Raw genomic sequence first — 12,786 nt, forward strand, 5'->3', positions numbered from 1 at the left:
AAAAAAAAAAAAAAAAAAAAAAAAACTTTTATTCAAGAGTATAATAATAAAAAAAAAAAAAAAAAAAAAAAAAAAAAATTTTTTTTTTTTTTTTTTTTTGAAAATTTAGAGATATACTCTAACTTAGATAAAATTTGTTGTCCACTTTTAAAAAATAACTAACCGTAAAAAATGTCTAGTTTTTGCAATCATCATTTGTCAAAGTTAAAAATGTCAAACATGTTGAATTTTTGTAGAGATGTTCCTTATGGTTAGTAGTTCAAATCCACAAAAAAAATGAGGTTTTAAATCAGTGAGCATAGGCTTTAATTTATGGATTTTTTTTTTCACCGTTGTTGGTAAATTTTTTTAGTGTGACTTTGGAACCCCTCTTGAAAGTTTTATTTAATTTGTCATTTGAATACCTTAAGATTATGGTTAGAATACCTGTACACTTTCAATCCTTTTGTATATGGGATGATTGACCTTGAAATTGTATTGGAATAAAGAAAAACATTTACATTAATTTGTTTGTGAGGTGTTGCTAATTACCGATTATTTACAATAAAACATTTATGAGTATTACTCGCCATTCTTGCTTTCAGAATTGGTCACCGCATTGTCGGGCCTATTCTTTCCAAGATAGATGATTCATTTACATAGCCATAACTTTTTTTCTAAATTAAGCATTTATAGACGCTGGATCGAAAATTTGTACTCAATATTTATTTTATGAAAAAGTTTGATTTAAGTTGCGATAACTTTACCATGTTACGCTGCAAATGCCACAGAGGGTCTTAGGCCTAGGCGGGATCCTTGGGATTAGACATCAAGCTAAACTTTGCATTGGATGTCGGTTTGTTTCTAATTGCCGGTATCATTGCCTAACATCTCTCAGATCACCTTATTTCTTGAACTGTCATAATTAATAAAGACTGCAATGCCAGCATCTTTTAAGTTGTTGTACATCAGCTTCTCTTATAACACCACCACTAAAGATAACAAAAGATTCTTGAAGTAAATATAATTGAAGGGAATGGATTCTCTCGAAGGTGCAACGTGTATAGCTTTGTTGTGATCTTGAGATGGAAGATGACAATGTTTGAATGAGGATATAATAAGTTCGCTTAGCTTTGCTTTTATGAGTTTTTGATTTATTTTATTTTTTTGGGTATTTTTTTTTTTTTTTTTGTTTTTGTAGTGGATAATCTACGAAAAAAATAAAATGATGATGGTTTTTTTTTTTTTTAGTTTTTTGTAGTATATACTCTTCGAATAAAAGAAAATGTTGTTGTTGTTATTGTTATTTTTTTTATTTTTTTATTTATACTAAATACTCTTCAAATAAAAGAAAATATTTTTTTTTTTTTTATATTCTCTTCGAATAAAAGAAAATGTTGGTTTTGTTGTTGTTTTTAAGTGGAAATTTTATTTATAATGATAACAAATTTTACAAATAATTAGGACAAGCGTGCAACAAGCTGTGACGCAAGTCCTTTCTGAACTGCAAATCCTATCCTCTTGAATACAAACTCGTTAGAACCAACTGTCATTAGGTTGTAGTCCATAACTTTCTGCAATCACTTATGGAGCTTAACAGATTGTTGTGCCAAGAAACCAACAGTGTCTAAACTAAACGGAATGAAACAATGCTGGTTAACTCTACAAGCCTCCTCATGTTATCACACAATAGGAAAGAGAAAACACATAAAATAAGACATGTGCTTTTGTCTGAACACTCTTACGTGGTATGTGCGTGAAAACTTAATTTTTTCAAGATGGGTTTTTTAATTTCAGATTTCCTAGATGAAGATCGTGACTTTATAATGAGGTAGAACATATGCAAGAATGTTTCACAAGGTTGTTAGACCAACATGTATATTTTGAATTGATGGCGCAAACTTCAATAGTGGAAGTTGTTTTGAGCTTTTAGAGTAGTGCACGCGACTGTATTTGAGCAGAATAAGTTCAGTTAGTTTTGCTTTTGTGAGTTTTTGATTTGTCTTATTTTTATAGGGTTTTATTTTTATTATCATTTTTTTTGTTTTTGTAGTGGATAATCTACAAAAAAAAGAAAATGGTGATGTTGTTTTTTTTTTTTTTTTTTTTTTTGTAGTATATACTCTTCGAATAAAATAAAATGTTGTTGTTGTTGTTGTTGTTATTTTTTTTTTTTTTTTTATTTATAGTATATACTCTTCAAATAAAAGAAAATGTTTTTTTTGTTGTATATTCTCTTCGAATAAAAGAAAATGTTAGTTTTGTTGTTGTTTTTTAGTGGAAATTTTATTTATAATGATTAAAAATTTTACAAATAATTAAGACAAACGTGCAACAAGCTGTGACGCAAGTCCTTTTCTCGAACGCAAATCCTATCCTCCCTAATACAAACTCGTTAGAACCAACCGGCATTAGGTTGTAGTCCATAACTATCTGCAATCACTTAAGGAGCTTAACAGATTGTTGTGCCAAAAAACTAACAGTGTTGAAACTGAACGGAATGAAACAATGTTGGTTAACTCTACAAGCCTCCTCATGTTATCACACAATAGGAAAGAGAAAGCACATAAAATAAGACATGTGCTTTTGTCTGAACACTCGACGTGGTATGTTCGTGAAAACTTAATTTTTTCAAGATGGGTTTTTAACTTCAGATTTCCTAGATGAAGATCGCGTCTTTGTAATGTGGTGTAAAACATATGCAAGAATGTTTCACAAGGTAGTTAGACCAACACGATATTTTGAATTGATGGCTCAAACTTCAATAGTGGAAGTTGTTTGGAGGTTTTAGAGTAGTGCACGCGACTGTATTTGAGCAGAATAAGTTCAGTTAGCTTTGCTTTTGTGAGTTTTTTATTTGTCTTATTGTTATAGGGTTTTCTTTTTATTATTTTTTTTTTTTGTAGTGGATAATCTACGGAAAAAAAAATGATGATTTTTTTTTTTTTTTTTTAGTTTTTTTGTAGTATATACTCTTCGAATAAAAGAAAATGTTGTTGTTGTTGTTGTTGTTATTTTTTTATTTTTTTTATTTATAGTATATACTCCTCAAATAAAAGAAAATGTTTTTTTTTTGTTGTATATTCTCTTCGAATAAAAGAAAATGTTGGTTTTGTTGTTGTTTTTTAGTGGAAATTTTATTTATAATGATTACAAATTTTACAAATAATTAGGACAAACGTGCAACAATCTGTGACGCAAGTCCTTTCTGAACTGCAAATCCTATCCTTCTGAAAACAAACTCGTTAGAACCAACTGTCATTAGGTTGTAGTCCATAACTATCTGCAATCACTTAAGGAGCATAACAGATTGTTGTGCCAAGAAACTAACAGTGTTGAAACTGAACGGAATGAAACAATGCTGGTTAACTCTACAAGCCTCTTCATGTTATCACACAATAAGACATGTGCTTTTGTATGAACACTCTTACGTGGTATGTGCGTGAAAACTTAATTTTTTCAAGATGGGTTTTTTAACTTCAGATTTCCTAGATGAAGATCGTGACTTTGTAATGAGGTAGAACATATGGAAGAATGTTTCACAAGCACTAGTAGAAAAAAGGCTTTTTATGACTGTTTTAAAATGTTATTTGTGACTGTTCTATTTAAAACGGTAACAAATGGCATAAAAGAGTTTTTGTGACTGTTTTAGAATTTTTTTTGTCACGCGCGTTGTCTAAAGCGGGACAAATTTGTATTTTCCCTTTGCGCTTTCATTGTTAAAGGGGCAATCCATTTTGGTTTGGTCCACTCAGACCCACTGTATAAATTCGTTCTGCTCCTTCAATTCACAGTTCCGCCATCGATGAACATAAGTATGATAAGTTATGCAACTGTGTTAACAGTGATCTTGTGTATCTGATTTAGACTGTAGTTCTTCTGTTAATTGAGTGTTTTATGACACTCACAGGTACCATCACTCAGTTGTTTGGAGCTGGTGAGAGTGAATGCTCCGTGATCATGCTATGGGCTTATGCTTTGGCTTCAGTTTCATTAACTCTTTGGTCAATCTTGTTCATGTGGCTGGTGTCCTGATTGTGTAGTTCCACACCATCCTTTTGGTACATCAAATTAGCAATGATTTTACATGCTTATCTGAGAATGGGCAATTGAAGAACCTTTGCCTGGATCATGATGCGTGCGGGAATTGCATTGAAATGGAATCCACTGAAGAATTTAAAAGAAACTTGGAATACTTGTAGTGTCATTTTACGGAATTATCATGTCTAAAGTTGGGACATCACTCCAACTGCGCTTTTGTTTGACTGATCAAATGGACCTTTAACAAGAATAAAGTTCCTCTTTCTGATAATTAACAGTCTTTTCTTGGTGTCTTTTGATAACCATCTAGGCAACCTTTTATATGAGTGCAATGGACATCCCACCAGACACGTGATGTGCACAAGGTCTACGTACAACAACTCTTTCAGCATAGCTCAACCCCAGACATGTGGATAATTCATAACACTCGAACCCTACTCCAGACACTTGTCATACTCAAAGATTTGCATACATATCAACGCCAGTGACTCGTCACTCGACTCCACCTTGTCACATCATTACTTGTCGTTGTCATCATTACTACCGTTGTCCTTAAGCCTCATTCCCGCCGTAATATATGAACTATTACAGACATTCACCATTATTACGGAGTACTCACCATCATCACACTCTATGCCAACTCAGACAAGCCCGAACACCTATGGCTACTATCCACGTACCTCTTGTGGAAACATGTCACTCATTTCGACTGCACATCTGTACTCATCAATACACGTGTCCGATGCACATTCCCAACACCTATAAAAACCACCATCAAAAACTATGTGAAGCTTGATTCCAGTATGGTTATTGATCTTAGCCTGAGTTACTGACTCAAACCTCACTACCACTTCCAATACATAGACTGGATACGTAGGCATCTTCATTCTCATGAAGAACAGTCATTAACAATGACCAAAACCATCCCCTTTATTCATCTTAACTTAAGAGCTAGGTTTTAATTTGGTGTAATGTCCTCATAATCTTTTAGGATAAATTTAGACATTTACAATAAAACTTGCAAAATTTTGTTGATGCCCATTTGCATAGATACCACGTAAAAATATAGAAAAAGTGTGGCCCATATTTATTTATTTTTGTTCTCATCATATGTTTTAAGCGGATAGTATTCGTATGATTTTTACATTTGTATCATCCGTTCGTTGTGGTATGCATAGTACAAAATATCGCGATATTTGGAGATATTTAACCAAATTTCAGAGAAAGATATATAAATATCACGATATATTCAGAGATATATACGATGAATATCGGCAAAATACGGCGATATTTACGATAATTTGGGATATTTATAGATATTTGGCGATATTTTGTGTATATAACAATTTCATTTAATATTTACCATTATATTTTAAATAAATATAAATAATATATCATGATATATTAAGAAATATCTATAATATCCACGATATTTATCGATATTTGCATGTGAAACAATGTCAAATATCTCCAAAGAAGAGAATATATCCATAATACATATCCAGAAATCGAATATCGATAAATACCCATATCCTGATATTATGTACTATAGTGGTATGTAATTCGTTTCAAAATAATAGTATCATATGAGATTTGTTTGTTACTTACTTTATCGGTTTATTATCACGACATTCCGTGGAGCAATTATTAATTAATTAATTAATAATTAAGGAAATGAAGGGCAAAAGGGTAAGTTAGAGAAGAGGGCGTCCCCCTTTAAAAGGTCTCATCCTGAAAACCCTAGTAGTAGTGGGGAGACTGTTTTTTTGTTTATTAGGGTTTAGAAGCAGAAGCAGAGCAGCAAGAGGGAAAATGAAGACGATAAGGACCACGGAGACGATGGAGATACCAGAGGGAGTGAAGATTAAGGTGAAGGCGAAGCAGATCGAGGTTGTGGGTCCCCGTGGGAAGCTTACCCGTAACTTCAAGCACTTGAACCTTGACTTCGAGCTCATCACCGACCCTGAAACCGGGAAGAAGAAGCTCAAGATCGACTCCTGGTTTGGCTCCAAGAAGACCTCCGCCACCATCCGTACCGCCCTCACCCACGTCAACAATCTCATCAACGGCGTCACCAAGGGCTACCGTTACAAGATGCGTTTTGTCTACGCCCATTTCCCCATCAACGCCAGCATCTCTTCCGACGCCAAGTCCATCGAGATCCGTAACTTCCTTGGCGAGAAAAAGGTTTTTTCTTTCGTTCGTTCATATAAATTATTGGAATTTAATCTATCATTTTCTGTTACCAGGTTTTATAGATGTTAATTAGACCAACACACTCCCCCATTATATATTGATGATCTCATTACCTAATTTTACTTTACTAGTGACATTCCTCCTCCATATATTCATTTCTCATTTAACTGTTGATTCTGTCCTTCTCCCAATCCTTTATCGATTTACTGCTGCTTAGTTTCATACGCCCATTGCATTTGTCTTATCTAGCCTAGTGCAGAATGTGGGAATGAGTTGCTTATAAAATAATTGAAAGTCGTCAATCAATGTGTTGAATTGGAACAGAAAAACAACATATTATATTCTCAATTATTAATCGGAATCGTCTGTTGCTGCTTGTTTCAGGTCCGAAAAGTAGCTATGCTTGATGGTGTCACTGTTACTCGCTCCGAAAAGGTCAAGGATGAGCTCATGTTGGACGGAAATGACATTGAGCTTGTCTCTCGATCTGCTGCTTTGATCAACCAGGTACCCTCTTGTTTTCTTGTGGCTTCTATGGCGTTCACTTCCTCTGCATAACATTCATACTTACCTAGGTTGCTTTCTAACTCTGTTTTTTTTGGGTGAAAACAGAAATGCCATGTGAAGAACAAGGACATAAGGAAGTTTCTTGATGGTATTTATGTCAGTGACAGGGGAACAGCAGCAATTGAGGAGTGATGAGTTTTTGGACTGGCACAAGTATCTTGATATTGCTTTTTTTGTTGTCTTCTTTTACTAGTTTCTGAATTGTGTTGAGACTGAGTGCAGTTTGCTCATAGTTTTTGTTATAGGACCTGAAATCTTTTAGAGGCCTCAATCTTTTATGTTATCATCTTTAGTTTCTTGGACAAATTTCTCAATTTATCGCAAACACTCATGTGATGACTTTTTCAATCACTTGTCGACATTGTGGCCTCAAAAACGCATGAAACCGCTGTTAGTACAGCCTTGGTTTTATGAAATATTGCTGCAGGGTTTATCAGATTATGGGGCATACAACTTGGTTTCCGTGAATTTATAAGCTATATCAGTGTTTTTGTAGTGTTTGTTGCAAACATTTCACATGTCTTAGGCTTCAATTCGAGGATTGCTCCAGTTTTTGGTCTAGGTAAATTTGGAAACAGGTTTGACTTCCTCTTGATTTGTGCCACATTATCAATGAAGGAGAATTTGATTATCAGACAAATTCTTTTCTATTTTTGGCAAGAAATATTCTGTCTGTTAATAGAAAACTCAAAACAGTTTCTAGTCTTGTGTATCTTGAATTAGGGACACCACAGCTTGTATGATTATTGGTGGTGATCATAAGGTTTATACCAAAGATTGATTTAGTGAGAGATTGATTTTAGCTTTAAGCTTCATCAGTCCCCACTTCTATAGCTAGTTGAATGGCGTACAACACCCGGCTGAAAGTCCAGTTGCATTCTGCTTGGGAATTTGGTGGATATTTGGGGAAATAAGTGCTGTCATTTTTTCAAAATATATTAGGGTATATCTGGCTGTACATTTTAAACTCTAGGTATGCTGTTACTTGTTTGAATGAATGGGAGGACTTTGCCAAATATTAAGGCTGAGTCCAATGGTGCATCACCCATTTCCATTCCACCAAAAACAGTGTTTTGAGGATGGGGAGTCAATTTTGGTGTTAATGGTTCGACCATTCCACGCCACTGCAGTTTCGACCGGTGTGGAATTTTAAAAAAATAAAATGCCATTTCAAGTGGTGCTGTTTGGGATTTTGCAAACCACGCTACTTCAAATGGTGCGGTATAAAATTGAAAAATGCATTCCACGCCATTTTAAGTGTTGCTGTTTGGGTTTTTACAAACCACGCCATTTCAACTCGCATGGAATACACTCTCTATTTCTCAATATTATTCTCTATATATAGAGAGTATTATGGAAATAAGGGGCAAAAACCACCACCACTCTCTCCATTTTTGAGGGAATGGGAAGCCATTGCACCCAACCTAACTGTACAAGTCCCTAAATGAAATGAACTTCTTTAGAATTTAAAATATTGGAAAAAGAGATGTAGTACTGTTTTGAAGATTTCATTGCAGCTAATGCTGTTTCAAACTGTCTTTGCAAGTAGTGAGCATCAGCACAGTTCTTTTCCCTGATGGTGCTGAATGGGAAGAAGCAATCTCTACGCAGTTTGTTTAGCAAACTGAAATCAACTGAATTTGTAGAGTAGAAATAGTCGGTTTTGTTAATCAGCATTGAGTTTGGGTTAATTTTTATTTTTTGATAATGCAGTTTGGGTTATATGCAAATTAATAGGAGGAAAACGATTTTTTTTTTTCGGTTGAAGCGTAGCAGATGCTCTGAAGTCTAAAATCCAAATCAAGGCAGAGAAGTTGGATGTTTGAATGCATTTTGTATCTTGGCAGAAGGAGAGTTATGCGGATAAAAACCAACCACCACTCACGCCCCCACTGTTTAGCAGTATACTAGTATTAACAGAACAAAGTGATAGATTGTGGCTATTGTGGGTGGCCAAAACAAAATCGGAAAAAATAAGATTGGAAAATAAGAGGGATACTGATAATCAAGTGAGAGCAAACATTCTGGGCCCAAAACATTCTCGAGCAATTTCTCATAACTCTCTCTCCCTCTCACTCTTTCCTTTTCAACCACAAACCCATCTTTCCTTCTCTCTTCTCCACCTCCGCTTACGCCCCACTGCTTGCAGTGATCTAGTTTGATATTATGGGTCTCTTGATATATTTGGACATGGTAAAGAATCGAAGTCACTCTCTCTCTCATGGACTACTAGGCATCCAAATTCCCCTAACAAACAAACAAACAGAGAAAGTGATAAGTTTTCCTTGTTCAACTCAATCTTGATTGATTGCCGTTTAATTCAAGAAAGAGAAAAAACAGTGCGGGATTTGGGATAACAAACAACATCCTCCGGTCAGTGTTTATCTTTCTCTTCCCATTTCATCAATTCACCATCATCTCTGATCTCTCTATCATATGAATTTATATTATGCATTATTACAAAATTACGGCTTTAAATAGTGAGGAGACTTGCATTACAAACCAGCGTCTCATAATCAATGGACTTTGAACCTCTCCACATTGAAAATGAGTCTTTGGAATTCGATATTGGCTCCGGTGATGACGATAGCAACGATCTTGACATACACCCCGAGTATGAGGAAGACCTCGCCCTCGTTGAAGCCTCTTCTTCTTCTGGACGCGACTTCTTTGCTTCTGATTCCGACCCACCTCTCGAGCCTTTCGAGGGCATGGAATTCGAGTCAGAAGAGGCCTCTCGCATTTTCTACAATTCCTATGCTCGCCGCATTGGCTTCAGCATTCGAGCTAGTACTTACCATCGCTCTCGTCGCGATGCTTCCATTATATGTCGCCAGATTGTCTGCTCCCGACAAGGTTTCCATCACACTAGGGACCGTGGAAGCAAGAACAAACAGAAGCGTCCTCGCGCTGTTGAAAGAGTTGGTTGCAAGGCCATGATTGTTGTGAAAAAACTAGATTCTGGCAAATGGGTGGTTTCCAAGCTTTTCAAAGAACACAATCACGAGCTTGTGCCGCCTGATAAGGTGCATCGCCTCCGATCACATAGACATGTCTCTGGCACTGCTCGCAGTCTCATTGATACTCTTCAAGCTGCGGGTATAGGTCCAAGTGGTGTGATGACTGCATTAGCAAAGGAATCTGGTGGGTATAACAACGTCGGTTTTACCACAGTAGATTGTAGGAATTACATTACTAATAGGCAGAGGACTCTTGGAACCGGGGGTCAGCATGTTTTGGATTATTTAAAGCGAATGCAGGCAGAGAATCCTACTTTCTTTTATGCAATCCAAGGTGAAAGGGAACATTCAGCTGGAAACATATTCTGGGCTGATGCAACTTGTAGGATGAATTTCAACTACTTTGGAGATACAGTTACATTTGACACCACATACAGGACAAACCGGTACAGGGTTCCATTTGCCCCCTTCACTGGCTTGAACCATCACGGCCATCCTGTGTTGTTTGGTTGTGCATTGCTTCTCAATGAATCCGAATCTTCATTTATATGGTTATTTGAGACTTGGCTGGCAGTGATGTCTGGACGATATCCAGTCTCAATCACGACGGACCAGGATAGGGTCATACAATCGGCTGTAGCACATGTTTTTCCAGATACTCGCCACCGCTATTGTAAGTTGAACATATTTAGAGAAGCTCAAGAGAAGTTAGCTACTGTTTATCATATACACTCAACTTTTGAAGCAGAGTTTCTTAAGTGCATCAACATGACCGAAACAGTTGAAGAGTTTGAATCATGTTGGGAGTCCCTACTCGAGAGATACCACGTCATGGACAATGAATGGCTTCAGTCAATGTACCTTGTCCGTCAGCAGTGGGTTCCGGTGTACTTAAGAGACACATTCTTTGGAGAATTGTCTATAACCCAAGGCACTGAAAGTATTAATTCTTTTTTCGATGGGTATGTGAATGCATCGACTACTATACAGGTATTGGTCAAGCAGTATGAAAAAGCTGTAGCAAGTCGGCATGAAAAGGAAGTGAAGGCGGATTATGATACAATAAATGTTGCAGCAGTTTTGAAGACCCCTTCTCCTATGGAAAAGCAAGCAGCAGGCATATATACAAGGAGTATGTTCATGAAATTTCAAGAAGAATTAGTGGAGACACTTGCTATTACTGCAACTAAAATCGAAGATACTGGAACAGTCACCACTTTTAGGGTGGTGAAATTTGGGGATGAGCACAAGGCATACATTGTCAGTTTTCATGTTTTTGAGATGAAAGCAAATTGTAGCTGCAAAAGGTTTGAGTTTGCAGGAATCATCTGTAGGCACATATTGGCAGTCTTCAGGGTAACAAATGTTCTTACCCTTCCTCCTCATTATATTTTGAAACGGTGGACAAGAAATGCTAAGAGTGGTGTGGTGGTGGATGAAAGTGCTCTTGACTTGCCAACTAGTTCTCGGGAGTCCTCTGTTGACCGCTTTAATAATCTACGTCAGGAAGCCATCAAATATGTGGATGAAGGGGCAAAATCATCACATGTATATAGTGTAGCAATGGATGCTCTAAAAGAGGCTGCAAAGAAAGTTGCGGCCGCAAAAAAGCGCGGTCCTGGAGTACCATTGGTTGGATGTCTTGTAAATGGAAGCAATCACGGAGTGAAGTTTCCTGAAGCAAATAGACTGAGTCCTCTTGAGCTAGTATCCACGGTTAGTTCTGTTCCTCGTAAAATTTACATAATGGAAGGCAATGTAATTAAAATTGAACACTGCATGTCTTCAAAATGATCTGCGCTCCACCAATCAATGCTTTTCCTTCCTAGCTTGATAACCCGAAGGAGAAGCACTTTGATCTTACCTTTGGGTTTGCCATCCTTGAATTCATCTCTTGAGTTCACTCTCATACTTGCTGGCAGGTGTATTTCTGCTTACCTAAGGTTAACTAATAACTATGCATTGGACCTTCCAACATCATCTCTCACTTTTGTTTCCTATAACACGGCTCCCTAATACATATGTTGTAAACTAGGACCATATTTTGTACATACAATCCATAGTCAGCAGTAATGCATCTATTTGCTGCAAAACTCTTGAATCTAATGGGGCAATGTGATTATCATATATCTTCTAATTTTAATTCTTGACCAGTGATAATCTTATAATATCCTATGTTTGTCTTTTTGTGTAGGATGAGAAAGATAAGAAAATATTGGAATTAATGGGTGAACTGGAAGGTGCAAATCAACGATGTGAAGTTTATAGAGCAAATCTGCATGCAGTTTTAAAAGATATGGAGGAACAGAAGCTAAAGTTGTCGGTGAAAGTCCAGAGTGTGAGGCTAAGCTTGAAAGATTGAAGCTGAAGTTGTCGGTGAAAGTCCAGAGTGTGAGGGTTAACTTGAAAGATTAAAGGCAAGATAATCTTTGCAGAGGAACCCTTTCATGTACTACTTGTTGAAAGGAGCAAATTTCAGTTTGCTTCTTTGAAAGCATGTCTTTCGAGTAATTTTGTCTGGTGGAGGTTTTTCCGATCTTTTGTTCAACTCTATTGAATGTGTTGGTTATATTTCTGAGTCCCAATTATATCATATCATGTGTAACGATCTCTTCCTGAATGAGACGTTCCATGTACTTTTATCCGCGTGGCCCAAGTGTAAAAGGATCCAAATCCAATCACCATATGAAAAAAAAAAGGAAGAAGAAAAAATTCCTCGCAGTTCAATGTTCTTTTGTTCTTTTGCATGGCAATCCCAGATTTAGTAGTTAACCGAGTCTGAGTCAGCATCTTGTGCTGGCTGTATCGGAGAGGGCTAGTAGTAGTCTAGTAGAAGAAATGGTTCCAGAGTATCGATTCCATTTCTTTTCTTCATGTTTTTCAATGATAAATTCCTATTGAATAATTATGAGTTAGTCAAAATAAAAACTGTCGCTTCCTGTTGAGATAATGTAAATCCATCTCTTGATTCGAGTGAATTAGTATCTGACCTACACTATTTACTAAATTACACCTTACCTACTTGTTTTTAGATAAAGTAACC

General features: G+C 36.3%; 2 protein-coding genes across 3 annotated transcripts; both read left to right on the forward strand.

The window, feature by feature from the left end:
• The first annotated feature begins 5,696 nt into the window (after positions 1-5,696).
• On the forward strand, positions 5,697-7,089 carry LOC147474232 (large ribosomal subunit protein uL6z/uL6y-like). Its single transcript, XM_086586464.1, has 3 exons — positions 5,697-6,207; positions 6,601-6,723; positions 6,829-7,089. The coding sequence occupies exons 1-3, from the start codon at positions 5,833-5,835 to the stop codon at positions 6,913-6,915; spliced, it is 585 nt and encodes a 194-aa protein (XP_086442590.1). The 5' UTR covers positions 5,697-5,832; the 3' UTR covers positions 6,916-7,089.
• A 1,607-nt stretch (positions 7,090-8,696) lies between these two features.
• LOC147474233 (protein FAR1-RELATED SEQUENCE 5-like) lies at positions 8,697-12,390 on the forward strand. 2 transcript variants are annotated; one of them, XM_086586401.1, is made up of 3 exons: positions 8,697-9,156; positions 9,265-11,459; positions 11,938-12,390. In XM_086586401.1, the coding sequence occupies exons 2-3, from the start codon at positions 9,303-9,305 to the stop codon at positions 12,103-12,105; spliced, it is 2,325 nt and encodes a 774-aa protein (XP_086442527.1). In that variant the 5' UTR covers positions 8,697-9,156; positions 9,265-9,302; the 3' UTR covers positions 12,106-12,390. The 2 variants fall into 2 exon arrangements, with proteins under 2 accessions (XP_086442527.1, XP_086442526.1); XM_086586400.1 differs by having other exon boundaries at positions 8,698-11,459.
• Positions 12,391-12,786: the final 396 nt, after the last annotated feature.

Source organism: Coptis chinensis, unplaced genomic scaffold, assembly GCF_015680905.1.
Source record: "Coptis chinensis isolate HL-2020 unplaced genomic scaffold, ASM1568090v1 utg1029_pilon_pilon, whole genome shotgun sequence".
Classification (NCBI taxonomy): domain Eukaryota; kingdom Viridiplantae; phylum Streptophyta; class Magnoliopsida; order Ranunculales; family Ranunculaceae; genus Coptis; species Coptis chinensis.

Coding starts and splice junctions, on each gene's coding strand:
- LOC147474232 (XM_086586464.1), top strand. CDS start 5,833: ATGAAGACGATAAGGACCACGGAGACGATGGAGATACCAGAGGGAGTG. Junction 6,208..6,600: donor ACTTCCTTGGCGAGAAAAAG/GTTTTTTCTTTC, acceptor TGCTTGTTTCAG/GTCCGAAAAGTAGCTATGCT. Junction 6,724..6,828: donor CTGCTGCTTTGATCAACCAG/GTACCCTCTTGT, acceptor GGGTGAAAACAG/AAATGCCATGTGAAGAACAA.
- LOC147474233 (XM_086586401.1), top strand. CDS start 9,303: ATGGACTTTGAACCTCTCCACATTGAAAATGAGTCTTTGGAATTCGAT. Junction 11,460..11,937: donor CTCTTGAGCTAGTATCCACG/GTTAGTTCTGTT, acceptor CTTTTTGTGTAG/GATGAGAAAGATAAGAAAAT.